Raw genomic sequence first — 27,479 nt, 5'->3', positions numbered from 1 at the left:
TTAGGATATAAAGAAATTAAATTTGAGCTTTATATAGTTCAACATTGGAATAATTCAAAATTAACCACATCATTTTACTTTTAATACGATAAATTTTAACATTTTGTTTGTCCTGCTCAAAATGATAACATTATTAACACCCAACTTTGCACAATTTAACTTGAGAATAAAATTAACCATTAACAGCTTATAACTCTTTTCCAAACCAATAAGCACGGAAGCAATTACATTGACATCAAAAGCACCAAATCCGAAAAAGTGCACAACAAATAGTATTTTGAATATATTTTGAGCTTTGTACACCCTATCACTAATACGGTAATTTACAAGTGAAAACCACAAACTTATCATAATCTATCAGCCAATGAATGATGAGAATGAGGGAGATAATGACCAGTTAATCTATACTGTCTATCAGTCGATACGATATCAATTTTGGTTGCTATTTTTACACAACAAGCGATTCTTGTTGATCACAGATGCAGCAGTAATAAATAACACCATTCTTATATTCCCAACTCAAAATTGAAGCGCTCTGAAAACTACACAAATCTATTGTAAAAGCAAATTTACCCATGATTAAAAAACAAGTTTATGAAAATTTTTTCTAGAATTTTTAAAAAAATTATTAGTTGGATCTAAGAGATTCCAAAAAAGTTTTCAGAAACACTAGCCGAAAACAAATCGATAAGATACTAAAAGTGAAATCCAAATCTACATCAGAAAATGTCACATTCTTCCGCTTATGAACAATCCAACCACACAACTTTCATCACAAACATATCCTTCGCATTACTCAATACTCTCCAGCAAGTACCGACAAGTTTCACACAGAAAAAAAATCACGTGATTGAGTTTTATATCACGTGATTAGGTTCATTTTTTGTGTCACGATTACATGGAGAAGACAATTGATGATCAGTTGGAGGTTGTTTGTGTATGTATGTATGTTTGTGTAGGTGTGACTGATTAGGCGAGGAGGCTCCTGATCTCTTTGTGCATGTGGCATAGGAAGTCCACATAGCTGGGTGAGTTGTCCATGCCTTTATCCTCCAGCAGCATTGTCCTGAACCACATGTCCAACTTGTCACGTTGCCTCACGATGTACAACTGAAACACACAGCTAATAACTTCTACGGATCTCTTCATTATCCTCTATCGCCTATTTGTATTTTTTTTTACAAAAGACTAGCAAACGATTATTCGCGGTTTATGAGACAAGAACCCTGAAGTCTAAATGGACCCCTTTCCTGTCCCCTCCAAGTTTCTTCTGATTACAATAAGCTTTAAAGCATCACCTAGAGAACTCCTACGCCCTCATAATCATCCTTAATAGCTCAACAACAAAAATCGTAACTGATCGAAGCAAAGAAATAACATTTTCAAACATATGAAAACAGTTGCATAGCAATCTTGTATTCAGGTGGAAGAAAAGACTTCAATGCAGAGATCATAACTGCATAACTATTACACAATTAATATCACCAAATCCTTTTTCAACTTAAGATATATTCAATTCTTGTTTCTCTTGTGTAATAATTCAACAAGGTCTCAATAAGCTAAATTATCAATGAATCACTTCACTGACGTTAATTAAACATAAGTTATAAAAGAGTTAGTAGTATAAAAAACAGACATAGTAACGCAGAAACAAAACACGTCTTTTGTACGAACTAAACTTAGACAGCTATTAACCCGAAACTTAAGGAGCCTCATTTGAACAGGGTTGACTGCTACTACGGCTCGCTAATAGCTGCTATTTTAATGAAAAGTGACAAAATTAACAGCCGTTAGATTGAATTCTGTAACGCTTTGTAACTGTGAAGATTAAGCTTGCAGCTGACGGTTAATTTAAACACAAATAAACTTGTTCAGGTTGCCATGAAGACAACTCAAGTTGACTCGATAGCTCTGCAAGAACCGAGTACGTCTCTACATTTGCTTCATAAGATTGCAGCAGGTCAAATCCAGCAGGTGTAAACTTAATTGGGTTTTAATTCAATCGAAGGTTGACTTAAAGTACTGCCAATTAAGCGCGCCCCAAACAGCTCTTATAAGAGCTCTGAATGAGAGCAACAGATATCATATTATGAACCAATCAAAACCAAAATGATTGGAAATCAAAGTAAAAGCTAAAACAGCACTCACTCAACAAATTAGTTCTGAAAGGAGCAAAATAAAATTAAAAGGAATTGAGGCATCCTATTATTAGAATATGATCATAAACTGTTACGCACTGATTTTTAGAGTCTTCCTCGTGGTGTTATTGAGGTTAATATTCGGAGTAATTAACTTGAATAATCGTCATTGTACAAGGGCTTATTTAGATGTTTCACAGTGCGATTTTTAGCAGATATATTTTGAATAAAGTTAGCTAGTAATAGCTTTTTATTGAGCGGTTCAGATGCGTGATATATCCACTAATTGCCTTGTATTTCAAAGATTTACTCAGTCATTATTAAGCTCTAAGAAAGCCTGTTTTAACGTAGCATTTTATAAAGATTTTCCAGTTCAATCTTTATTTTAATGAGAATTAATCAACAAATATCAATAAGAAAATTTCAAGTTTTATTAATATTTTCGAGAGATTGTGATCAACTGATTGTCAGGCTGGTTCTCCGGTGTTCTGGTTATTGTGTGTTCCGCAGGGCTGTACCTTGAGTTGTATTGGTCCTTCGAAAATATTTACTGATCTATAAGTTGGCAAATTTCCGAATTTGTACGTCTCTTGATGTTTGTTAAGTACATATACAACTTCCGTATTACACCTACTTTATCAGAATAATTACTTCGCCAAGTACATAGTTTCTCATGAAGTTATTTACCAAATAGGTGAATTTATCGTCAGGGAACTCAAAAAGGTAAATATTGAGGCTTTTAGGTACTTAAAATGTTTATCAGTAAACTGTCAATCTGCGGTTGTTTTTAGTAAACAAAAACAAATTAGGGGTTACAGGCCTAGATGGAAATACTGGCTATATATGGCCTTGAGATCTATCTGAATATGAACTAAATTATAGCACTATTTATGGATATTTAAAGGAAAATCATCACGTAACTATGAGGCACGAAATAGGGGCGTGACATATACTACTGATAAATACAACTGATACGATAACGATATGATAATACTGAAACAATAATGCCATTTTTGATAACTACATTTACTGTTAAATTGGGCGAATATTCTAAGTGGATTAAAACATCATGCCGTTCATTTAAAGAACTGACGGTGACAAATAGATTTCAATACTTTAATAATCTTGCATGAGGTCAAGAAAACAATGGCTAAGTTTGTGACAGTAATTCAAAAAATTTTTGAATTTAAAATAGTTTGCATAATTCATATCACCCGAGAAACCTTTAAAGAATCATGGTATTTCTTTCCTTATCGTATTGTAAATAGCTTACAGCTAAGCTAAGTGACCATTGTAGTAGTTCGCAACAAGTCCCTCGGGCGACTAAGTTTTTGTTTCAACATATACTAAACGCCCTCGGAGCGTTACCTGTTTTTTCCGTTTTTGAGGACGATAACTCAATTCGGTCAGACAAAAAATCCGTCAAGCAAAAAATCGCATAAAAAAGACCACAGGATTAATATAATTGCTACAAACTGCGTTTGAGAGCAATTGACCAGGAGAAAATTAGCAACAGCTCCACTCAGCTATCGGAAAGAGTAATAATTAATTACAGGTAGATAACGTCGAAAAATGCAATTTTTGCCTATTAATTTGAACGGGTTTTATGTGCCTTTTTCTCAACATAGCCCGCAGATTTCCGTAAAATAGCGGCGATAGACGCTTATGGCCTTCCATGGAATTGAACCAAATGACGAAATAAGATAGACAGATTGACCACCAGCCCTTTAATAGACCACCAGACTTTTTGAGTTAGATTCGGACTGTCATTTTTATGAGACACATAAGCTCTATAAGGAAAAAGCCCTAATAGAGCTTTTTCAGAATTAAAATCTAAAATCAAAAACTGGAGACTCTAATACTCAAGAATTAGGGCATATACGTTTGGCACTATTTAGATGCTTACTATTGATCTTTAACTAGTAAATGTTCATAAAATTTGAAGTTCATTAAGTGCGTTCAGAAGGCATTTTTTAGTGAGGTAAGTCACGCAATTGACCTAAAAGCAGAACAAATGACGTCACGTACACAAACTTTAACTGCAAAGGTAGAAGTCACTGAAATTGATAAATTCAACGGTCGCAAGAATCATCGATGGAGACGACGAATTAAAAAAAAACACGATGTCCCCAATAATAGCCGTTATCGCTTCGCGGCTATTATAAAGACGTACTTCAAATTTTCCCAACTGATAAAAAATGTTCCACAATGTTTGAAAAAAATTGTCAAAATTTGGAAATATGATCAAACAGTTTGGCTGGAAATGGGACGAATACGGGATGGATTGTTCGAAAGCAAAAACAGAACATAGCTGGCAGATTGCCAGAAAATAGCCGCAATAGATTCGTAGATCGACAGTCTAAAAAAACAGTAAAAAAGACAGACTAAAAAAATTTCGTCTTTTCATTGAAGGCTGATCTGTTATATTTTGATTAAAACTCTGTATATGTTATTGCTGCCTTTATTAGCTGATCTCAAATAACCTTCATTTAGAGTGACACACACACACATTTGACCTTATCACTTTCAATTAAAGTAAATAAAAGTCAATTTCAAATTGAGGAAGTCACTTTTGAGAGTGAGGTAAGTCAAGTGTGACCAAAAATTTAATCAGGCGCATGAACAAATAACTCGCTCCACTAAGAGCGAAAAATGACGTCACACATGCAATTCAGTTGAAATTGCATGAACGAATGAACAAAAAGTGGCTGTGACGTCATATGGTCGTAACAAAAATCATGATGACGAAATAAAAAACATAGCAGGACAAGTCCTGACGTGCAATTCAAAGAATTTTCATTGACTAAACAGAAAACTAGACCAAGAACGGACTATGAATAGATTGAGAAAACCATTTAGAAAAAAATCCGATCCAAAAAATCGAAAAAACCGTAAAAATCAAAGTGAAATTGCCGCATGTGAACAAAAAACCACTAGCGAGAAAGCGAATTTTTGCTCAAACCCCGTTTTCTCACTCTACTTTAAATTTAGATCGAAAAAATTTCACGCCGCAAAACCACTCGCTTTTTCGCTCCACTTCCTGTTTCGGCGTGACCAAAATCACTACTCCAATTTGACTTCAAAAATCATGAAAATGTGTGAACAGATCTTAAAAAAAAACATAGCCGGAAGAATTCCGGAAGCGACTCGAAGGAAAAAACGAACGCCCCTAACAAACATAAAACTTATTCTACTCATTGACCACAATAGCTAACATAATGCTTATCCTACTGAATAACACTTGTCACTTTAAAACAAAAAAAAAGAAAAAACTATGAAAAAATAACTGACCAGAAAAGACGATAAAGCACGTGATAAAAATTTTAAATTGAGTTGCAAGTTTAAAAACAACTTTTGGCGAAAACCCGTGAAATAGGTTTAGTTTAATTTTGTTGAATCACTGCTATTTGAGACAAAAACCAAACACAAATTTCAAGTAGAATAAACGAAGGTAAAAGAAAGGAAATGAAAAACAAAACCAAATTATTTTCTGTAAAAAAAACAAAAAAATTGGCCACAAATAATGAATCAAATACCATTATGCTGGAATCAAATCATTATTTCAAAAAACTTTTAATACTACATCTGGTCAAGTGTCCACCAATCCAAATCATTGTTTATTTATATGAGTAAAAACGAAGAACGAAAAAAAATAGAAAAAAAGTTAGTGTTTAAGAAAAGTTAGTGATATTTGTCATTGAAAAGTGCACTAAATATATTTCAACAAAACCTCTAGAAAAGCTCCTATCGAAAGCTAGACCACTAGAAACTAGCAAAAAGCAGACAATCAGAAGAACTCAGCAAAAATTCCAAAAAAAAATTTGCGGAACTCTTCATAAAAGTTACTCAATTATCTTTAACAAAATGATTCAAAACTAAAATCAAAATCATCAACACGCATCAAGGACAACTAATTTGGACTATAGGCATCCCCAAATGCTATAAAAAATTGAAGAACACAAAGGGCATTTAAAAAAAATTGAAAAAAAATCATAGAAAAAATTGAGCTTTTTTTTAATCTCACGGGAGCACATAGACCCAAAAAACGTTTATTGGAGCGAATTAGTACTGGAAGGCTTCGAAAACAATAGGAAAGTCGAATAGGCTGAAAAATTTTTCGAAGTTTAAAAAAAAAACGAAAAACAGCAAAAAATTAAGAAAAATAATTCGAAATTTTTCAGTTTATTGTCATTTTTCTAAACAAAAAAATCGTTTCCAACCTAAGGGAATGTAATCACTTGGTATCTAAAAACTCAGTTACTAACATGCGTCTATTGAAAGCCATTACAAAGCATTATAACAAAACAAAACGCAAAAAATTGCTAAAATTCGTCTAAAACTCAGCAAAATAGCTGAAAAACCAGCAAAATGGTATAAAAATCTTATTAATGACCAAAAACTTGCGAACCACTATTAAAACAACCCTAAGCATCCCACAATATCATAATCACACCTCTAAACCAAAAAAAAATAACAAAAAAACGGTTTTAAAAAGCCGCATGTGAACAAAAAAATTTCGCTCGCTTAGAGAAAATTTTTTCACACATCAATTTATCGCTTTCTCAAAAACAGCGGTATGAACAAAAACCACTCTCTTTTCGCTCCACTCTTCAATTTTGTTCAGCACAAAAACCACTCCAAATTTTTTCACGCGTTTCATTTCCCGCTTTAAAAATCACTCCAATAAAATTGATTAAAAAAAAAGGACTTCTCCAATACTCCTCTTCGAGTCGTAAAACAAGACAGCGCCCCAATACAATTCAAATTCTTTGAATTGTAAAAAACCAAGAGAAGGCCAATAATAGCCCCAGCTATTAAAAGATTTTTAACGCGGCTATTAAAAATCTTAGTAATTTGATTAAAAAACCCAGCCCACTTTGTTGCGCATGACCTATTGTTACGGCCCCAAAGAAGAAGAGCGAGCGGAAAGAAACCCAGCTTTCACAATTGTAACTATTAAAGAGTTTGGAAGAGGCGATTTTTATGTTCATATTGAACTGCGTACCTTGAGATACTTTTTGCGCTGAGATCTGATTGAAGATATGATGCCTCTTAGTTTCTCATTGAGAGGTGTTTCTGACACTGGTATCGTGTGCCTTCCAGCACCTTCCGTGTCCAGCTGATTGACTGAGTCCACTCCGAAAACCTGCTGCATCCAGTTGGGACTTGTGGCCTGGCCCAGCCATAACACCATCAGAAGACCGTTGTCAAGGATGAAACAGCCATGGTCTTCCAATTTGTCCGCAGAACACCTGAAATTACATGATTGGCAACATTTTCTCCAACCAACACACTCCGTGGATGGATCAGATGGTGCAAAACAGTTAGTTATGAAAGACATGGTAAACTCAGGAGCAAAGTTGTACTGTACTTCTAAATCTTGACTAAAAGTTAAATTAAGTAAAAGCACTTCACTTCGGGGGTGCGCGTGTGCGTGATTCTACACCACTCTCTGAAGGTCATTGTAAACTTCTTTCAAATATTTCTGCAGTTTCAACTTGCAAAGAGTAAGTTGAACTTCATATCTGGACGAATGGTCCTTTTAATTTCAATCCCCTTATGGGAATTAAGAAAAACTAGCATGCCCGCAAAACCATAAACATACCCGGCAGATTGCCGGAAAATAGCCGCCATTGATTCCAATAAGCATGATTGTGATTGAAAGAATAGAAGATATTGAAAAAAAAAACATTTTTGTACGAAAACATTTTTAAGTCTGATTTATTTTGATGGCATTTCGTAGTTGAACATACTTCTGTTTCTTAGAGAGAGGCTACAGTGGCTACTATCAATACCAAACATACCCGGCAGATTGCCGGAAAATAGCCGCCGTTGATTCCAATAAGCATGATTGGGATTGAAATAACAGAAGATATTGAAAAAAAAAAGATTTTTGTACAAAAACATTTTATTTAAGTCCGATTTATTTTGATGGCATTTCGTAGTTGAACATACTTCTGTTTCTTATAGAGAGGCTACAGGGGCTACTATCAATAACAATAAGCATTAGAGATGGTAAATAAAACTTATAGGAACGACGTTCAAATAGCGGTCATCTAAAATTGGGCTTTATGGGTTTATCCCGTTTCTATTTCTGACTTCAATTTTTTACACTGACTCTTTTCATTTTGAATTGATTTGCTGAGCAACTGATGTTCAAATTCACTTTTAGCAGAATGAGAGAAGAGAGAAACTAGCCTAGAGAAGTCAAAAATATTTCACGCAAAATGTTGAAAAGGCGGCAAAATGAGGTAAAGCGAAACATTTCTTTATTCGACGAAGTAAAAAACATAGCAGGACAAGTCCTGAAATACAATTCAAAGAATTGAATGAAAAACTTGGACGCACTCTACCTGATCAGCAGATCAATTGAACAATGCCAGCCAGAACACAAAAATCACAAAAGAATTGAGTAACTAAAAGAATCAAAACTAAACAAAAACAAACTCATTGCTAAAACTCTTGAAGCTTTTAAACCTAGGGCAAAACTTTTTCCCTTTAAACACCTATTACAAAAATATGTTCAAAACCAATTTTTGTTTCTGAAATCAGTCCAGTATTATATCTGCAATACCTGAAAAATACTCATTGGCCCTTGAAGATCGATTATCTTGAAAATGACCAAAAAATTTAAGATAAAAAAAGAAATCAATTGCAAGTTATAAGAAAATGTTGCTGAAAATTGTGATATAAATATCTTCAGAATCATTTCTGTGTCTCTAGAGGCTATCCAGTAACCCAATTCGAACAATTAAAAAATCAGTGGCTCATAGATCGATAGGCAATAAATTTTAAGAATTTCAAACTTCAAAATAGAAATTCCTTCTATTAAAATGTTGAAAGCCATTCAATTGCCCCTAGCAACTATTTAATAAAATATTTTCAAACCCTGGATGCGTTTACCTGGCATTTGAGGCGAGAAAAAATAAATAAAATACAAATATTTAAAACAAAAAAACTTGAAAAAAAATTGCAAATTCTATCAAACAAGTTCTAAAAGACGAAAGGTTAAATTGTTGAAAACAAATCCAATGAAACTAAAAACCATGCAGTAACTTTTTTAATCAAAACGCGGAATAGGTTTTCTTGCACTTGAGAATCGACGAATATCAAAAACTGACAAAAACTTTAGGAAACATTAAAAAAATTGCAGATCTTATCAAAAAAATGCTAAAATTCGAGATATTAAAAAGTTAACAAGCATTCAATTGTTGCTAGAAACTATGCAGTTCCCTATTAACAAACCTCAACGGAGATTGCCTGGTCCCTGAAACTCGAAAAACTGACAAAATGATGAACATTTTCAAAAACCTGAAAAAAATGCAAATTTGTTTAAAAAAATTGCTAAAACTTGTGATATTCAAAAGTTGAAACTTATTCCATGGCAACTAAAAATTTTTCAGAAACTTATTATCCAACCCCTAATACGGGTTTCTTGCCCCTGGGACTCAAACAACTTGAAGGATGACAATAAATATGTCAAAAAACATGAAAAATTTGCAACTTTTGTCAAAAAATGCTAAAATTCATGATGTCAAAAAGTTGAAAACCGTTCCATTACCACTAGAAACTGTGCAGTAACCTATCATCCAACCCTTTATCAAACCCTAGATGAGGTTTCGTGACACCTAGGGCTAAAAACTCAAAAAATGACAAAAATTTTCAAAAAACCTGAAAAAAATTGCAAAAATGAGTATCATTTTGTGTGTTTGTGTTTGTAGTACCACGACATATAGCCCATAAAATGGTCATAACAAGCAATTTTGTCTCGCAAAAGGCCTTCATCAGCTTTTAAAAACTTCAACCTTAGACTAATCAAACAAAAATCTCAAAAAAAATCACAAAAAACACGAAAAATTGCACCATTTTGAGACGAAAAACTCCTAAAAATGACCTTTTAACCTTTATTTAAAGCCATCCCAGCAGCTGCACCACTATACGCACTTGAAGAACTACTAAAGCCCACTTTGGGCCTCTAATGAAACTTAATGCCCGCTGGGCTTTACCTGTTTATCCCGTTTCGAAAGATCAAAGTCATTGAAAAACGTGTGAACATCTTAAAAAAAAAAAAAACAGCGCACCAATACAATTCAAATTCTTTGAATTGTAAAAAAAATAGGAGCGCTATAATAGCCGGCTGAGAAGATGAGGGCGGCTATTAATAAGCATAAGAAATGGTAACTAAGACTTATAGGAACGACGTTCAAATAGCGGGCATCTAAAATTGGGCTTTATGGGTTTATCCCGTTCCTATTTCTGACTTCAATTTTTTATACTGACTCTGTTCATTTTGAATTGCTTTGCTGAGCAAATGATGTTCAAATTCACTTTTAGAAGAATGAGAGAAGAGAGAAACTAGCCTAGAGAAGTCAAAAAGATTTCACGCAAAATGTCGAAAAAGCGGCAAAATGGTAAAGCGAAAAAATGTTCGACGAAGTAAACAAAAATAGGAGCGCTATAATAGCCGGCTGAGACGATGAGGGCGGCTATTAACAAGAAAATCATTTACACGAATAGAAGGTTTAAAAGTAGTTAAGGTTTTTATGAGAAGCTTAAATATGATGGTAAAGCGCTTCTCAAAACGCATTTATGCTAGGTTGCATTAAGAACCCCTAAAACATGTCACGACATGAGCGCGGTTGATCATTGTGCTCAATTTCGACTGATATTTACTATAAAAGCGGAAAAATAGACAATACGACTAACACTTCTCGCTCAAAACTTAGTTTCATAGCAATTTTATGGATAATGGTAATAGAAAAATACTTCAAACTTCATTCAAGCCATTCAATTGCCCCTAGCAACTATTTAATAAAATATTTTCAAACCCTGGATGCGTTTACCTGGCATTTGAGGCAAGAAAAAATAAATAAAATACAAATATTTAAAACAAAAAAACTTGAAAAAAAATTGCAAATTCTATCAAACAAGTTCTAAAAGACGAAAGGTTAAATTGTTGAAAACAAATCCAATGAAACTAAAAACCATGCAGTAACTTTTTTTATCAAAACGCGGAATAGGTTTTCTTGCACTTGAGAATCGACGAATATCAAAAACTGACAAAAACTTTAGGAAACATTAAAAAAATTGCAGATCTTATCAAAAAAATGCTAAAATTCGAGATATTAAAAAGTTAACAAGCATTCAATTGTTGCTAGAAACTATGCAGTTCCCTATTAACAAACCTCAACGGAGATTGCCTGGTCCCTGAAACTCGAAAAACTGACAAAATGATGAACATTTTCAAAAACCTGAAAAAAATGCAAATTTGTTTAAAAAAATTGCTAAAACTTGTGATATTCAAAAGTTGAAACTTATTCCATGGCAACTAAAAATTTTTCAGTAACTTATTATCCAACCCCTAATACGGGTTTCTTGCCCCTGGGACTCAAACAACTTGAAGGATGACAATAAATATGTCAAAAAACATGAAAAATTTGCAACTTTTGTCAAAAAATGCTAAAATTCATGATGTCAAAAAGTTGAAAACCGTTCCATTACCACTAGAAACTGTGCAGTAACCTATCATCCAACCCTTTATCAAACCCTAGATGAGGTTTCGTGACACCTAGGGCTAAAAACTCAAAAAATGACAAAAATTTTCAAAAAACCTGAAAAAAATTGCAAAAATGAGTATCATTTTGTGTGTTTGTGTTTGTAGTACCACGACATATAGCCCATAAAATGGTCATAACAAGCAATTTTGTCTCGCAAAAGGCCTTCATCAGCTTTTAAAAACTTCAACCTTAGACTAATCAAACAAAAATCTCAAAAAAAATCACAAAAAACACGAAAAATTGCACCATTTTGAGACGAAAAACTCCTAAAAATGACCTTTTAACCTTTATTTAAAGCCATCCCAGCAGCTGCACCACTATACGCACTTGAAGAACTACTAAAGCCCACTTTGGGCCTCTAATGAAACTTAATGCCCGCTGGGCTTTACCTGTTTATCCCGTTTCGAAAGATCAAAGTCATTGAAAAACGTGTGAACATCTTAAAAAAAAAAAACAGCGCACCAATACAATTCAAATTCTTTGAATTGTAAAAAAATAGGAGCGCTATAATAGCCGGCTGAGAAGATGAGGGCGGCTATTAATAAGCATAAGAAATGGTAACTAAGACTTATAGGAACGACGTTCAAATAGCGGGCATCTAAAATTGGGCTTTATGGGTTTATCCCGTTTCTATTTCTGACTTCAATTTTTTATACTGACTCTGTTCATTTTGAATTGCTTTGCTGAGCAAATGATGTTCAAATTCACTTTTAGAAGAATGAGAGAAGAGAGAAACTAGCCTAGAGAAGTCAAAAAGATTTCACGCAAAATGTCGAAAAAGCGGCAAAATGGTAAAGCGAAAAAATGTTCGACGAAGTAAACAAAAACAGGAGCGCTATAATAGCCGGCTGAGACGATGAGGGCGCCTATTAACAAGAAAATCATTTACACGAATAGAAGGTTTAAAAGTAGTTAAGGTTTTTATGAGAAGCTTAAATATGATGGTAAAGCGCTTCTCAAAACGCATTTATGCTAGGTTGCATTAAGGACCCCTAAAACATGTCACGACATGAGCGCGGTTGATCATTGTGCTCAATTTCGACTGATATTTACTATAAAAGCGGAAAAATAGACAATACGACTAACACTTCTCGCTCAAAACTTAGTTTCATAGCAATTTTATGGATAATGGTAATAGAAAAATACTTCAAACTTCAGATTAGCAGTCCTCCATCTTACCAACTGCGCTATAACAACTAAAAACCACCGTTTCTCACAATCGCTTTTATCTTATCAATAAACAAAATTCAGATTAAGAGCATTTGAGATCACACAAAAATCAAAAAGTAAAGCGTGAAAAACTTAGTTGTAAGCTAAGAGTGTTCTAGAATAGCGCAGAATCTGTAAAGATAAAACTGTGCAGAAAAACACACGTTTATAATAAATACCTCAAAATTCATTCGGGAGCAATTAAAAAACACGTAGTACCCATGACAGTTAATCCTCCTTCTGGGCGAGCTTACTTTAAAGCCCTTATAGCCTCGTGTTAACTGCACCTGACTAACAGTCTTTTGTCCCATGTTTAGTTCTCATCCATCTACTCTGAGCCTTTTAGGTCATTGACCTCTCTCGATATGTTCGCATAACCATGCTACTCAATGCGGCTCTTAAACATGCGCTTCGAGAGGCCCCTTAACATGCAAAAATTTTGTCCCCCTTTAGAGCTCACACGTTTAATATATAGGCTTAGCATCGTCAGTATATTTTAATTTGTTCTAACCTGACAGGAGTTGGGATATTTTGTTGTTCAGCAGAAGAGTTCTGATCTCCTGCCGACGCATTGGTACTGGCAGATGTATCCAAATTATGGACGGGAATGAGTCGGGGGTAGAAGTATGCACATGATGCAGGGACAGTCATGCTGTTCAGGAGGTGCATCAGATGCGCTCTGTTGTCCACTGTTATCTCTGAGGCTCCCGAGAGCGCCTGGCTCTTGAGCAGGTTATTTGCATACACTGGTAAGAGCTTCATTGACTCGGGCAGAATAAGCTGAAACGGTAATACACTCTTCATGTAGACATCAATTAGCACAAATATTTCAAAGATAAAAAGTTTCTCTTAGCTCTAGGTGTGTGCCTGCTTTTTTAAATTTGGTAACTTCTGGATTTCCAGAATTATAACCTCACGGTGACCAGAAGACATGTTTCTTTACGAGCCTAATCTAATGATATATGTATTTTTGCATACTAATGAACATAACCGATTAACGAAAGGCAAATTGCTCTCAAACGACCGGCGAGCGGTTGCTTCGGTAGTAGCCAGCAGGGGCTTAGGGGTGCTAGCATAGTGGGGGGGGGGGGAGAGAGAGTCCGAGCAGAGTTGGGGGGGGGGGGTTTTCAGCGATCAGGAGAGGGGGGTTGGGGTTGTGGGAGAGCTGGACGAGAGGGGAGTCCAAATCGACAGTTTGGAAGAGGGTGGACGGGGGTGACCGAGGGGGGTCAAACTCAAGGGCGCTGACTAAGAACCGCCCCCTGACACCTTGAAATTGTCTCCTCAAAACAGTTTTGGCGAATCGCTTGCTTAGAGACCAGTAAGGCCTATGGCTCCAAAAAAGAACTTTATGTCCTCCGAGCGTTACCTTCTATCCCATTTTAGAGGACGAAAGTCAACTGGGCCAGATGTATCTTGTTTCTGCAAATTATCGATGATCTTCAACCAAAACATTTAAGATAAAAAGCGGATCTGTTTCATTTTCCCTCCTGTTAACAATCTAGGGCTCATTTTTCAGTATGCTCAAGGGGTGACACTAGCTATTGCATTGAAAATTTACTATTATAAGGCTTAACAAATGTCAATTTCAGATTATCATATATAGCAATTTTTCATTTTCTATTCATCTTATCAGCCAATTATCGCTCATCCATCATCATCTTAGCGTCACCAATAATCCGAGACCGCTTAATTATTTTCCATACATCACAGTATTTTGACATTTAACAGATTTAATATTTGTTATGGGAAAGGAGACAGTACTCCGAAAGGGTAAAGTTAGATATGTGAATAACTACCTGTCCAGGTGACGAAGGCTGAGCACAATTCTTCCTATAACATGCCAGACTGTTCGCACACATGTCCACAATCCTCTCTTTGACCTGCTTAGGATTGTCTTTGAGCAGAGCCCTGGATGCCTCCTTTGCCAACCAATTCACAAGTACATCTGTCTCAACAGCTTTGTACATGTCACTCAATTGAGTACAGCAACTGAATGACATATTGTGTATTCTCAGTCGACGTTCTCCGTTGAAATTTGTGTACAGTAGAGCAACCTAAACAAAACAAGTATTGCTGCTATTTTATTGTGCCATTAAAAGAGACAGAAACACATTTTTGAGGCAGATAGTTGCTCAAAAATCAGACATCGTCAAAGAAATTGAAGAATCTTGCGTTACGCAATGCAAAAACTACTTTTGTTGTTTAGAATATGAATAGTCCGAAAAAGCTTCGTTTGAAAGGAAACCACTATCGCAAACGGAAAAAAATGAACATAGCTGGCAGATCGCCAGAAAATAGCCGCAATAGCTGCCTCTATTAGCTAATCTCTAATAACCGTCATTTAGAGTGACACACACCCATATAGGGTCAAATCTTTGAATTAAATAAAGTAAATAAAAGTCAATTTCAAAGTGAGGAAGTCATTTTTGAGTGAGGTAAGTCAAGTGTGACCAAAAATTTAATCACGCGAATGAACGGAAAAACTCGCTCCACTAAGAACAAAAAATGACGTCACGCACGCACTTCAGATGAAATTGCATGAACGAATGAACAAAAAGCAGATTTGAAGTGGTTGTGACGTCATATGGTCGTAACAAAAATCGCGACGACGAAATAAAAAAAACATAGCAGGACAAGACCTGACGTACAATTCAAAGAAATTTCATTGACTAAACAGAAAACTAGACCTAGAACGGATTATGAATGGCTTGGGAAAATCATTAAGAAAAAAAATCTGATCCAAAAATTCGAAAAACAGTAAAAATCAAAGTGAAATTGCCGCATATGAACAAAAAACCACTAGCAAGAAAGCGAATTTTTGTTCAAACACCGTTTTCTCACTCTACTTTCAATTTAGAGCGAAAAAATTTCACGCCACAAAACCACTCGCTTTTTCGCTCCACTTCCTGTTTCGGCGTGACCAAAATCACTACTCCAATTTGACTTCAAAAATCATGAAAATGTATGAACAGATCTTAAAAAAACATAGCCGGAAGAAATCCCGAAACGACTCGAAGAGGAAAATTGCCCATACTTTTGACTACACACCTAGAACAACTATTGTGAACCCTGAACCTCCACAAACGCCATAAAAATTTAAGGAAGAGTAGAAACGGCATTCAAAAACAAATTGAATAAAAAACTAGAAAAACTTAATGAGGTTTTTTTAATAGTACAAGGAAAGATAAAGCCGAGTAAAATTCCTTTCCAATTAGGGCAATGAAAAGCTCGCCAAACAATATGGGCAAGTCAATATAGGCTAAGAAACTTGTCTAAGACTAAGACGAAAAACAGCAAAAAAATAAGAAAAATGGTTTAAAATTTCTCGATTTTTCTGTCAATTTTCCGAAGAAAAGAATGATTTACACCAATAAAACTGTAGTCATTTGGTAGCTGAATATTCCTTAAGTAACAAGCTTCTATTCAAATCCCATTTAAAGCATTAATACGAAAAAACAGGCAAAAAATCATTAAATTTCGTCTACAAATCAGCAAAACTGATCAAAACCCTCCAAATTAGCATTAAACTCAGAATTAACTACTTGAAACCTTCAATTTTTATCAAAACAAGCGTAAAACTAATACAATATTATAATCAAACCTCATAACCATCAAATGTTGCAAAAAACTGCTTTTAAAAGCCGCACGTGAACAAAAAATTTCGCTCGCTGAGAAAATTTTTTCACACATCGATTTCTCGCTCTCGCAAAAACAGCGGTATGAACAAAAACCACTCTCTTTTCGCTCCGCTCTTAACTTTTGTTCAGCCCCAAAATCACTCCAAATTTTTTCACGCGTTTCATTTCCCGCTTCAAAAATCACTCCAATAAAATTGATTAAAAAAAGGACTTCTCCAATACTCCTCTTCGAGTCGTAAAAAAAAGACAGCGCCCCAATACAATTCAAATTCTTTGAATTGTAAAAAACCAAGAGAAGGCCAATAATAGCCCCAGCTATCGCTGTGCGGCTATTAATAAGACAAAACTTTGCAATATCAAACACATCTGATCGCATTCATTCTACCTGAACATGTGCTCCGGCATTTTCGTCCAACTTGTCGTCATGCTTCAACTCGACCAGGATAGTTTTGTCTGGATCCATGGCTCCCAACTCAACGTCCTGTGCGGTCTCCATGTAGAAATTACCATGGAAATCACAGGGCCGAAGTCCAGCACTGGTTCTGACTCTGATCATAGCATCGAATCCATACTCCTTCTGCACACAACTCGCAACATCCGACATCAACATGTCACCGTCAAGGCTTGGCTGAAAACATTTAAGACATTTGGATACAGTTTTCAAATGCCATTCTATTTGCTAGATTTTTTTTCAATTCAAGCATGTGAATTTCACGACACTAACCAAATGTTAAACATTTACATGTTAATTCATATCATTCAAATCACTTATTATCACTTGAAAAAATATAAGGATTCAAGTTAGGCTTTTGGGGTTTATATGTAAAAGTAAGACATAAATGGTCCATTTTTCAGTTCACTGGAACTTTCTGATGCTGCTCTGTCAAAAATTCTATTAATCTATGTTTCAAATTAATTTTTAACCCTCGGACCTTGCGTATTCATGGTATTTTATTCATTTTTGTATGCTTTTCAGCGAAAGGGATTTAAAGATCAAGTTAACACTTCCACTATGTTGACAAATAATATTCATTAGCATTCTATGCTATCCGGCCGGTAATACTTCAACAGCATTTCTAACGCAAGAGCTACTCAGGTAGTTTGAATTCACAGCTGAAATCACCAAATATCGACTTGGTAACTCTTTTCACCAACTGCTTATTTGTAAGGAATTAATTGATCAAATGTGTATTATTGCACTGGCTATTTTGGCACATTGGGTAATTTAGCATTTGGTAAAATGTCATGCAGCGGTTGCAGTTACAACCACTTGAAGGTGGAACTGACTTGAAAATTGTTGTAGAGATGAAGTTGGCCTCCCGTCAGTTTAGGCACCTCTCCTAGAGTGGCTACATCCACATGGGCAAATGGGAACATGAACAGTTCTACAGAGCAGCCTGCCCTCACACACTCCACACCCAGTTTCGAGTAGAAGTCAGACTGCGGCTTCAAAATGGTCTGAACAGAAAACATCAAAAAAAAATAAAAACATATTGCCAAAGCGTAATTTTTAACATTTTATTAATTGAAATTGCTTTATTCATTGCACTGTCTTGATCAATTTTATCTCTTACTAAATTACACATTAATGCAGATGAAGAAATGCTTTTATTTGCGAATTCCCTGTTCTGAAATTAAGATACGAAACCAGTTCTGATCATAACCACAGCTAAAGATGTCATCAAGTGCTACCTTTTCCTTGTCAGTGCCCAGGAGTCTCTGTTGATCCCGGGGCTTTAATTTTCCAGGGGCCTCCCTAGTTGGCATTGCTGTATGGAATATAAACAGTTTTCCAGCTCTCCCATCAGACTTGAGAGCGTCCAGACCTGCCTGCATTACTGGACCCAGAATAGGATCGGATTCCAGGTTCGAGGCAAACATCTTTGGAATTTGTGAAAGAACCCTATAGTACAAATCATCTCAAAACTTTTGTTACGTTGACGCCCTTGGAACTCTGATTAATTCTGATTATTTCAATTTAAGTGGATTACAAAAAGAAAGAAACATAGCCGGCAGATTGCCGGAAAATAGCCACGATAGACGCTTGTGGCCTACCATGAACTGAAACAACTAAAGAAATAAGATTGACAGATCGACCACTTTTGAAAATAAGATTGACAGATCGACAGCTTCAGAAAGATTCAGACTGTCATTTTTATGAGACACATTTGCTTTACAAGGAAAAAGTCCTAATGGCGCTTTTTCAAAATTAATATTCGATATTAAAACTCAAGACTCTTACTCAGCAATTAGTGCATATAAGTTTGGCACTTAGATGCACACTATTGACCTTTAATTAGTAAATGTTCATAAAAAAAGTTCCATAAGTGAGTTCAGAAGTCATTTTTTGAGTGAGGTAAGTCATGCAATTGACCTAAAAGCAGCAATAACGTTACGAATACAAATTTTAACTGCAAAGCAGAAGTCACTGAAGTCATTGAAAAAGTCAATTCCAAGAAGTTAGGGTAAGACGAAACAAAAATCTGTTAGACGAAGTAAAAAAACATAGCAGGACAAGTCCTGACGTACAATTCAAAAAATTTTCAATGACTCAGCAAAAATTTTACCTAAAATGGTCTATGTGTGAACTGGGAAAACCATTTAAAAAAAATCAGATCAATAAAATTGAAAAAAAAATCAAAGTCAAAATGCCGTATGTGAACAAAAAACCACCAGCGAGAAATGGAAATTTGGTTAAAACAAAAAACTAGACCAAGAATGAACTAAGATTGGATTGGGAAAACTATTCAGAAAAAAAATCCGATCCAAAAAATCGAAAAAAACAGTAAAAATAAAAGTGAAATTGCCGCATGTGAACAAAAAAACCACTAGCGAGAAAGCGAGTTTTTGTTCAAACACCGTTTTCTCACTCAACTTTAAAATTAAAGCAAAATTTCACGCCGCAAAACAACTCGCTTTTTCGCTGCATTTCCTGTTTCGGCGTGACCAAAATCTTTACTCCAATTTCATCATGAAAATCATGAAATTGTGTGAAGAGATCTTAAAAAAAGACAGCGCACCAATACAATTCAAATTTGAATTGTAAAAAAATTAGGAGAGCTATAATAGCCGCCTGGAATTGCTGACGCGGCTATCAAAAAAACATAGCTGGCAGATTGCAAGAAAATAGCCGCAATAGCTTTGTAGATCTGCAGTCTCAAAAAAACAGTAAAAAAGACAGACCAAAAAAATTCGTGTTTTCATTGATGGCTGATATGTTCTATTTTGATTAAAAATCTGTACACGTTTTTGCTGCCTCTATTAGCTGCTCTCAAATAACCTTCATTTAGAGTACTACACACCCATTTGACCTCATCTCTGAATTAAAGTAAATAAAAGTTGATTTCAAAATGAGGAAGTCATTTTTGAGAGTGAGGTAAGTCAAGTGTGACCAAAAATTAAATCACGCGAATGAACAAAAAACTCGCTCCATCAAGAGCGAAAAATTACATCACGCAGGAACTTCAAATGAAATTGCATGAACGAATGAACAAAAAGCAGATTTGAAGTGGTTGTGACATATGGTCGAAACAAAAATCTTACCGACGAAATAAAAAACATTGCAGGCAAGTCCTGACGTACAGTTCAAACAATTTTCATTGACTAGACAAAAAACTAGACCTAGAACGGACTATGAATGGATTGGAAAAACCATTTAGAAAAAAATCCGATCCAAAAAATCGAAACAAACTGTAAAAATCAAAGTGAAATAGCCGCATGTGAACAAAAAACCTCTAGCGAGAAAGCGAATTTTTGTTCAAACACTGTTTTCTCACTCTACTTTAAATTTAGAGCGAAAAAATTTCACGCCGCAAAACCACTCGCTTTTTCGCTCCACTTCCTGTTTCGGCGTGACCAAAATCACTACTCCAATTTGACTTCAAAAATCATGAAAATGTGTGAACAGATCTTAAAAAAAAGACAGCGCCCCAATGCAATTCAAATTCTTTGAATTGTAAAAATTCTTTGAATTGTAAAAAAAACCAAGAAAAGGCCAATAATAGCCCCAGATATCGCTGTGCGGCTATTAATCAATCAGTCGAGGGTTTCAGTTTCAGTTTGCACATGCAACAGACTAGTTGATCATTTTTCAGTTGATTATATTTTTATAAGATTGATTTTCATTCGGCAATATCCCAAGAAAATGTACATACGACACCTATACACTGGGCATCACTGTTGCATGCAATTTTCAGTATTCACTAACAAAATTTGAAGATTTTTTAAATCTTTTTGCTGCCAGCACTGAGTCTTATATGAAAATAACGCATCAAGACATCTAAATAGCTAAATTTCCACACAAATAACAGCTACACTACTAACTTCTCAATTATTTCCTTTGTCTCTGTTGTAAATTGGACTAGAAATCCTTCCAAGCTGGGTAAGAAAATGTCATTAGTGTCGGCCACAACCTGCATTTGGGGACGACTCTGGGATTTGCTCAGATTGTAAAAATGCACCACGTGAGAATATGTTGCGAAACCCACTCTTATAGGTGACACAGATTCCTCTGTGCCCTCATTCGAGGAATTCGTTCCTCTGGGCAACATTTCCAGAATGTGCTTCATCTTATTGCATAGAAGCTGAACCATGCCTGATCTTATAGCATGGGCTGAGACGTCCATCATGAAAATATACGCAGGCTGTTTGGGCATTTTCTCATTTTTACAATACTCAATAGGCGCCATGTATTCGTAGGATCCCACACACAATTCTGGACGATGATAAGTGTCCATTCGGAGCCCTGTCTGGTCCAAGTGACAAAAATATTGCTCAGGGATTTCGTTCACACACCCGCATAGGAGACACTCAAACTTGCGTCCTCCGTCCACAAACACCATCAGGGGAGACATGTATGCTTTGCATCGGTTGCACCTTATCGGAATCCGAGTAGCTGAGCAGTCAGCGAGAGGAATTGGGTTCTAAAACAGAACATACATGAGAGCATATTAATTGCAACCTCTAGACGCGCGTGATATAATTACACGATGATTCACCATGTAAAGGTATCTGTTTGTAAATTAGGGGCATAGTGTATTAAACGGGGGTGAGGGGTTGGGTTAACGCAGCTGGGGCTACGACGGGGCAATAAGATAAACCATCAGGCGTATTTGTTTGTAAGCTCATCTTACCTCCCCAATGGGCACTTGAGCGAATGGTTGCAATGCAAGACAGATGGGGAGACGAGAACTGTTGCACATGTCCTTGCTCACTGGCATGCTGTAGACAGAAGAGCGCATGAACAGAGGCCTACAGTTGCCTTGATCTATCGATGTGAAATTCGTAGTGCACAACGGTGGCACTCCAGCTGGTTGGATCCTACTTCCCGTTTGAAACGGTTCATCGCCACGCGATTTCTGATCTTCGGAGAGCACCGTGATCTAAACAGTACAAAATGGACAACTAAAGTTTCTATGACAAAGTTTCACGTGAGACATTGCTTAGCGGGTTACCTAATCAAAAGCACCAACACATCAACCTGCACTGTTGAGATTTTAAATGGTGCTTAAACGAATAAAAATAACAATAATAATAATAATAATGATTACTTATATTTACAACTCCATAAATATTTGACACACCATCAAGTTTGCTGGTTACAATGTCTGAATCAAAAGTTTGCTGAAAACATAGCTGACAGATTGCCAGAAAATAGCTTTGTAAATCTGCAGCCTCAAAAAACAGCAAGACAGACCAAAAAATCAGTCTTTTCATTGAAGGCTGAGATGTTATATTTTGATTAAGAATCTGTATTAGTTATTGCTGTCTCTATAAGCTGCTTTCAAATGAACACCATTTAGAGTGGCACACATTCACTTGACCTTATCTCTTCGAATTGAAACAAATAAAAGTCAATTTAAAGTGAGAAAATCATTTTTGAGAGTAAGTCTCGCGTGACTAAAAACTTAATCACGCCAATGAACAAAAAAACTCGATCTACTAAGATCGAAAAATGACGTCACGCATGCACTTCAGTTGAAATTGTATGAACGAATGAACACAAAGCAAATTTGAAGTGATTGTGACCTCATATGGTCGTAGCAAAAATTTTGAGGACAAAATAAAAAAACAGGACAAGTCCTGACGTACAATTCAAAGATATTTCATTGACTAAACAAATAACTAGTTCTACAACGGACTACGAGTGAATTGGGAAAACCATTTCGAAATCAGATCGAAAAAATTTTAAAATAGAAAATCAATGTCAAAATGCCGCATGTGAACAAAAAACCACTAGCGAGAAATCGAAATTTGGTTCAAACAAAAAACTAGACCTAGAATGAAATATGAATGGATTGGGAAAACCATTTTAAAAAATCCGATCCAAAAAATTGAAAAAATAGTAAAATCGAGGTGAAATTGCCCCATGTGAAATTTGCTTCCTGTTTCGGCGTGACTCCTCCAACTTGACTTCAAAAATCATGAAAATGTGTGAACAGATCTTAAAAAGACAGCGCCCCAATACAATTCAAATTCTTTGAATTGTAAAGAACCGAGAGCTGACTTTCTACAAGTCAAATTCTTTGAATTCAAAAAAAGTCAGTAAAATATTGTTTGAAGCAACCGAAAAGTAATGACACCTATCAACAATGAAACTAAATTACTTCTTGACAACGAGAACAAAACTGTAGAAGAGAAAAAAACTTTGAAAAAAATGGAAAGTCATTAAAATCGTTAGCTATACAATCAAATTAGTGAATCAATTCAATTCGACATCCATAGAAGATATTAAGGCATTTGCTAGACAAGAATACGCCATACGACAACAAAAAGAACAAAGAGGCAAAACAAAAAAAATCTAGAAAAAATTTGGGAGAGAACGGTTTCGCAGCCATTAAAACTATGACTATCCAAAGGAAACTTTTAAAATGTTCTCTGGCAGTTTTCAATGACACTTGGAGCTGTCCTTAATGTGATAATTTGAAAAGGGAACAAATAACAACCTCAAAAATAGGCAAATATGCAAAAATAAAAAAAATTATGAAAATTCGTAGCAAGAAAGCCAGGAAACCATTAGTTAAAGTATTTTCCCATTCATTTGGAATAAGTTTTGCCATGTATAATTTGTGGCTAGGCAGCATGAGGACAAAAATTAGACAAAAAATCGCAAACTTCAAAACTTCACTGAAATTCTCTTAAAAATACTAAAAACAAATATTCAAAGCCATAAGAGGCATTAGATAACAAGTGAAAGCATTGTATAGGTTCACCTATAGCCCTTTAGGAACCCAATTGGACCTATAGTTAACACGAAGTCATGAGGCTGCAAAAAGAATAACAAATGAACGCAGAACCATAAAGCCATAAAAACTATGTGCTCCTCTCTGAAGAATTAATTTATAATCATTTGGCGTCATTTTGTTGTAAATGAGATGGGTCAAAAATTGGACCATTATTTAATATCATTCTTGTCAGTAATCAAAATAAAATAAACAAAAATACAAAATAGTTTGAAAAAGACCGCGACCCAATATACTCGGAATATTTATTAATAGTAAGAATCCAAGATGAGTTTAAACCTAGATTATGTTTCGCGTCCAACAAAAACTATTAATTATTCCTTGTGTTTGGAAAATAGATTAATCAGCAAATGAAAAATTTCATTAAACCAAAAATAAATGATGCATTTTGTAACTATTGGGTTACGTTTTCAAAAAGCCGGCAGAATTTTAATTGTAGAAGACTCCTATAGGAAGCAAAAGTACGTCCAGCCTTTATTGGAGTTTCCAGCGAATGTGACAGCAGATGCTAAGTCTCTATTTCCGGCATATTCAAACAAAGTGGGATACAGAAGCGTATTTGGAGCTATTTTTGATTTAAAAAGGTCGGAAACTCGAAAAGTTTGGCAAAAATATTAACCAAAAAAAACTCGTCTAAAACCAATCGGCAAGCTCCACTTTCCTGAACAGTAAAACCAATAACATTGCCGTTATAAACATTAACCAACTTCAGTAAAATTGACAAAAGTATGGTAAAAATATACGGAAAATGTGAATAAAAACAGCGGATTTCCGCCTACTATTCACAAAAATTTAAACCTCGATAACTGCCATTAAAAAACGAAAATTTTAAAAAAGACCTTTTAAATTCTATATTCTACTCTGGACGGGCGTTCTAATGATACCACTCACAGCTCTCTACGATGAATATTTCGATAGGCCAAAATTGACTGATCAAAAAAACCCACTTGAGTACACTTGGGTCGGAACTATTATACCAACCGGACTTGGCATCATATCAGGATCCAGTTTGTTCTTCGACTGTTGAGGCGGGCCAGGTGGTCCGGGTGGAGATGGAGGCTGATGCATTGCTGCTGGGTCCATGCCACTACCCATTGGAGGGGGAGGCGCAGGAGTCATATCTTAACAAGTATATTATTACATTACTTATAACCCAATGCTAGCTTGCGCTGTCTTCTGAAGCTAACGATTAAATAATTTACAGCAACAAAGCTATTTACAGCCAACTATAAAATGACGTTTTTCATTGATAACACCAAACAAGTTTGCTTAGATACAAATCTGAAACTGAAGCACCCTTGAACTAGTCCCTCAAGCACAGTTATAATAGGAAAGATAGAACCATAACCAAGATTTCAGCCGTATCATTAATAAGCGAACAGAATTTCGAACAAACAACTCACTACATGAAACAAGGCCATCAGCTAAAGAAAACAGAAGCATTGATAAGAAAGGCAGATGAAACATCTGAAATGACACCCTAATTCAGCTATCAACTAAAAACTTTTAATGAGACTTCAATTTTGGAAAATATTTAACAACGAAAAAACTCACTACTGGCATTTGGATTTCCCATAGGTGGTTGTGGTGGATATGCACCTGTATTCAAGTTAGATCCAACGTTGGGGCCCGAGGTAGGCGGCATAGGTGGATAGGGTCCACCAATTGCCGGCGCCCTTGAAGCCACTGGAGGCCCGGGTGGTCGAGACATTGGTGGGAAACCAGGAGCTGGTGCAACAGGGTTACTGATAGGGGGACCAGCTAAATATATCATGTATTAAATATGACAACTTGTGTATTGAGTTAAACGTAAATTTGAGACGTTCTGCAAAAATATTTTTGTTTTTTTTTAAAGCGCGTTCAAACAATGAAATCAAACTACTCATTACATCAAACTTGTCAACATCTGCTATTTGTCAAATGGTTCAAACGATCTCCAGCATAGATCACTGCCATAAACCAATAGCTAACTAAGGGTTCAAAAACTAACTAGGTGGTTGGGACATGAACTGAGGTCTGGGAAGCTGAGTGGGAAGATGTTGTGAAGATGGCGGTTGCTGGTAAGGATTCATCGTCGGTTGCTGAACAGATGGTTGAGGTGGCTGTGAAGGGCGATGCGCTGGGGGTGGGTGACCATTTAACATCGCTGTCTGTTGTGGTTGGGGCGTGCTTTGAACTGGTGCTTCATTTGTCTGTGGTCTCTGACTCGGCTGTGCTTGGGACATCGGAGGAGTGGAATGTCGTTGTATAGGTGCTACTCCCGGAGTCATCTGGGGTCTCGTCAAGGTTGAAGGATAACCAGGGCCCATTCCTGGCCTTTGCTGATATGAAGATCCGTTAACTATCGGCGGACCACCTTGAGGCGCTTGAGTTGTTTGCTGTATGTTATAATTACTTATATTGCTATTTGAAGATACACCATCTGACGTCGTCGCAGGATGATGAGAACTTCCATTTACCGCACCTGATGGCGGTGCTCCGTTTATATTGGGTTGATTCGTAAACCCATTGTGCACCCCATTAACACTCGGCTGGTTTTGACTGACCATTGGACGCTGATTTGGCTGCATACCTGGTTGTACCTGATGTTGGTTCATCTGCCAATTATAGTTCGCTGGGTAATTGTACATGCCGGCATTAGAAACAACATTTGCTGGTTGTGATAAATTTGCAGGCTTTTGAATACTAAATGGAGGGGCAAATGACGAAGGCGGTGCAGGCATCCCTCTCATACGTCCCTTAAGATTAAAAAGGCAAATTTTCATGTTTAATATTTAATTATTTTACTGGATAAATGTATACAAACCTTCAGTGACAGGTTCGCCATTTCCGAATTCAAATTTGGATTATTTGCAGTCATGATATCCTTAAACATAAGATACATCATATTTCAGGATCAGTTTTCTCACTCCGGGCACCTTTTGAGGAACTTGATCGATAACACATTGAGACAATTTGGCTGGCACAATGAACTCTACTTGATATCGAAGACGTACAAGGTGCACTCTCAATGTACCATAAGATGTTTACTTACAAGCAGCTGAAGAAGACAGCTGAAGAAGACAGCTGAAGAAGACAGAGTTGTGTACCAAGAAAATTTACTGGGATCGAGAAATACAGACAGAATTTTTAAACATCTGAAAAGCCTAAACAAATCTGCCTGCCTGCCCAAAGTTTTGATGAATGATACCAATCAAAGTTCACTTCGATGCGAACAAGTAAATATGTTAAATCAATTTTTTCACTCCGTGTTCTCCCCAAAAACTAATTTCAGTTTGAAAGATTTCAAAGTACAGAAACCCTCTCTTACAATATTTGACATCTCGAAGAATACCATCAGAAATATAATGGATGATATTGATGCCACAAAATCCAGAGTACCGAACGGTATACCTCCGGTTTTTTTTTTACGTAAAGACGAGCAAGAATCTGCAACATCATCAATTCTGTCCTTCGGAACATAAAAAGGCTGCGGAAAATACCCAATAGCTGGAAAATTGCTGCCATAACGCCTATTTTCAAAAAAGGAGACCGAAGAAAAGTTGACAACTACCGGCCTGTCTCACTATTGAACATTGATAGCAAGATTCTGGAAAAATGTATACAAATTGCCTTGTATAATCATTTTCAAAATTTCCTAACTGAGAGTCAACATCGTTTTGTAAGAAGATCTGTGCGAACAAATATGCTGCT

General features: G+C 35.9%; 1 protein-coding gene across 2 annotated transcripts; it reads right to left on the bottom strand.

The window, feature by feature from the left end:
* LOC142344480 (protein transport protein Sec24C-like) lies at positions 1-26,752 on the bottom strand. Of its 2 annotated transcripts, XM_075396143.1 has the most exons (14): positions 26,593-26,752; positions 25,777-26,524; positions 25,341-25,547; positions 25,190-25,210; positions 24,768-24,907; positions 21,678-21,926; positions 20,869-21,467; positions 18,238-18,448; positions 17,833-18,003; positions 16,931-17,173; positions 14,704-14,961; positions 13,416-13,684; positions 7,144-7,390; positions 1-1,110 (listed from the first exon to the last, which is right to left on the bottom strand). In XM_075396143.1, exons 1-14 carry the CDS (start codon positions 26,671-26,673, stop codon positions 970-972), a joined length of 3,585 nt encoding a protein of 1,194 aa, XP_075252258.1. In that variant the 5' UTR covers positions 26,674-26,752; the 3' UTR covers positions 1-969. The 2 variants fall into 2 exon arrangements, with proteins under 2 accessions (XP_075252258.1, XP_075252259.1); XM_075396144.1 differs by lacking the exon at positions 25,190-25,210 and having other exon boundaries at positions 26,593-26,749.
* Between the last annotated feature and the right edge of the window lie 727 nt (positions 26,753-27,479).

The sequence above is a fragment of the Convolutriloba macropyga genome, chromosome 8 (genome assembly GCF_964194025.1).
Source record: "Convolutriloba macropyga chromosome 8, txConMacr16.3, whole genome shotgun sequence".
NCBI lineage: Eukaryota > Metazoa > Xenacoelomorpha > Acoela > Convolutidae > Convolutriloba > Convolutriloba macropyga.
The sequence above is the reverse complement of the archived record's forward strand: the minus strand, read 5'-3'. Positions and strand labels throughout refer to the sequence as shown.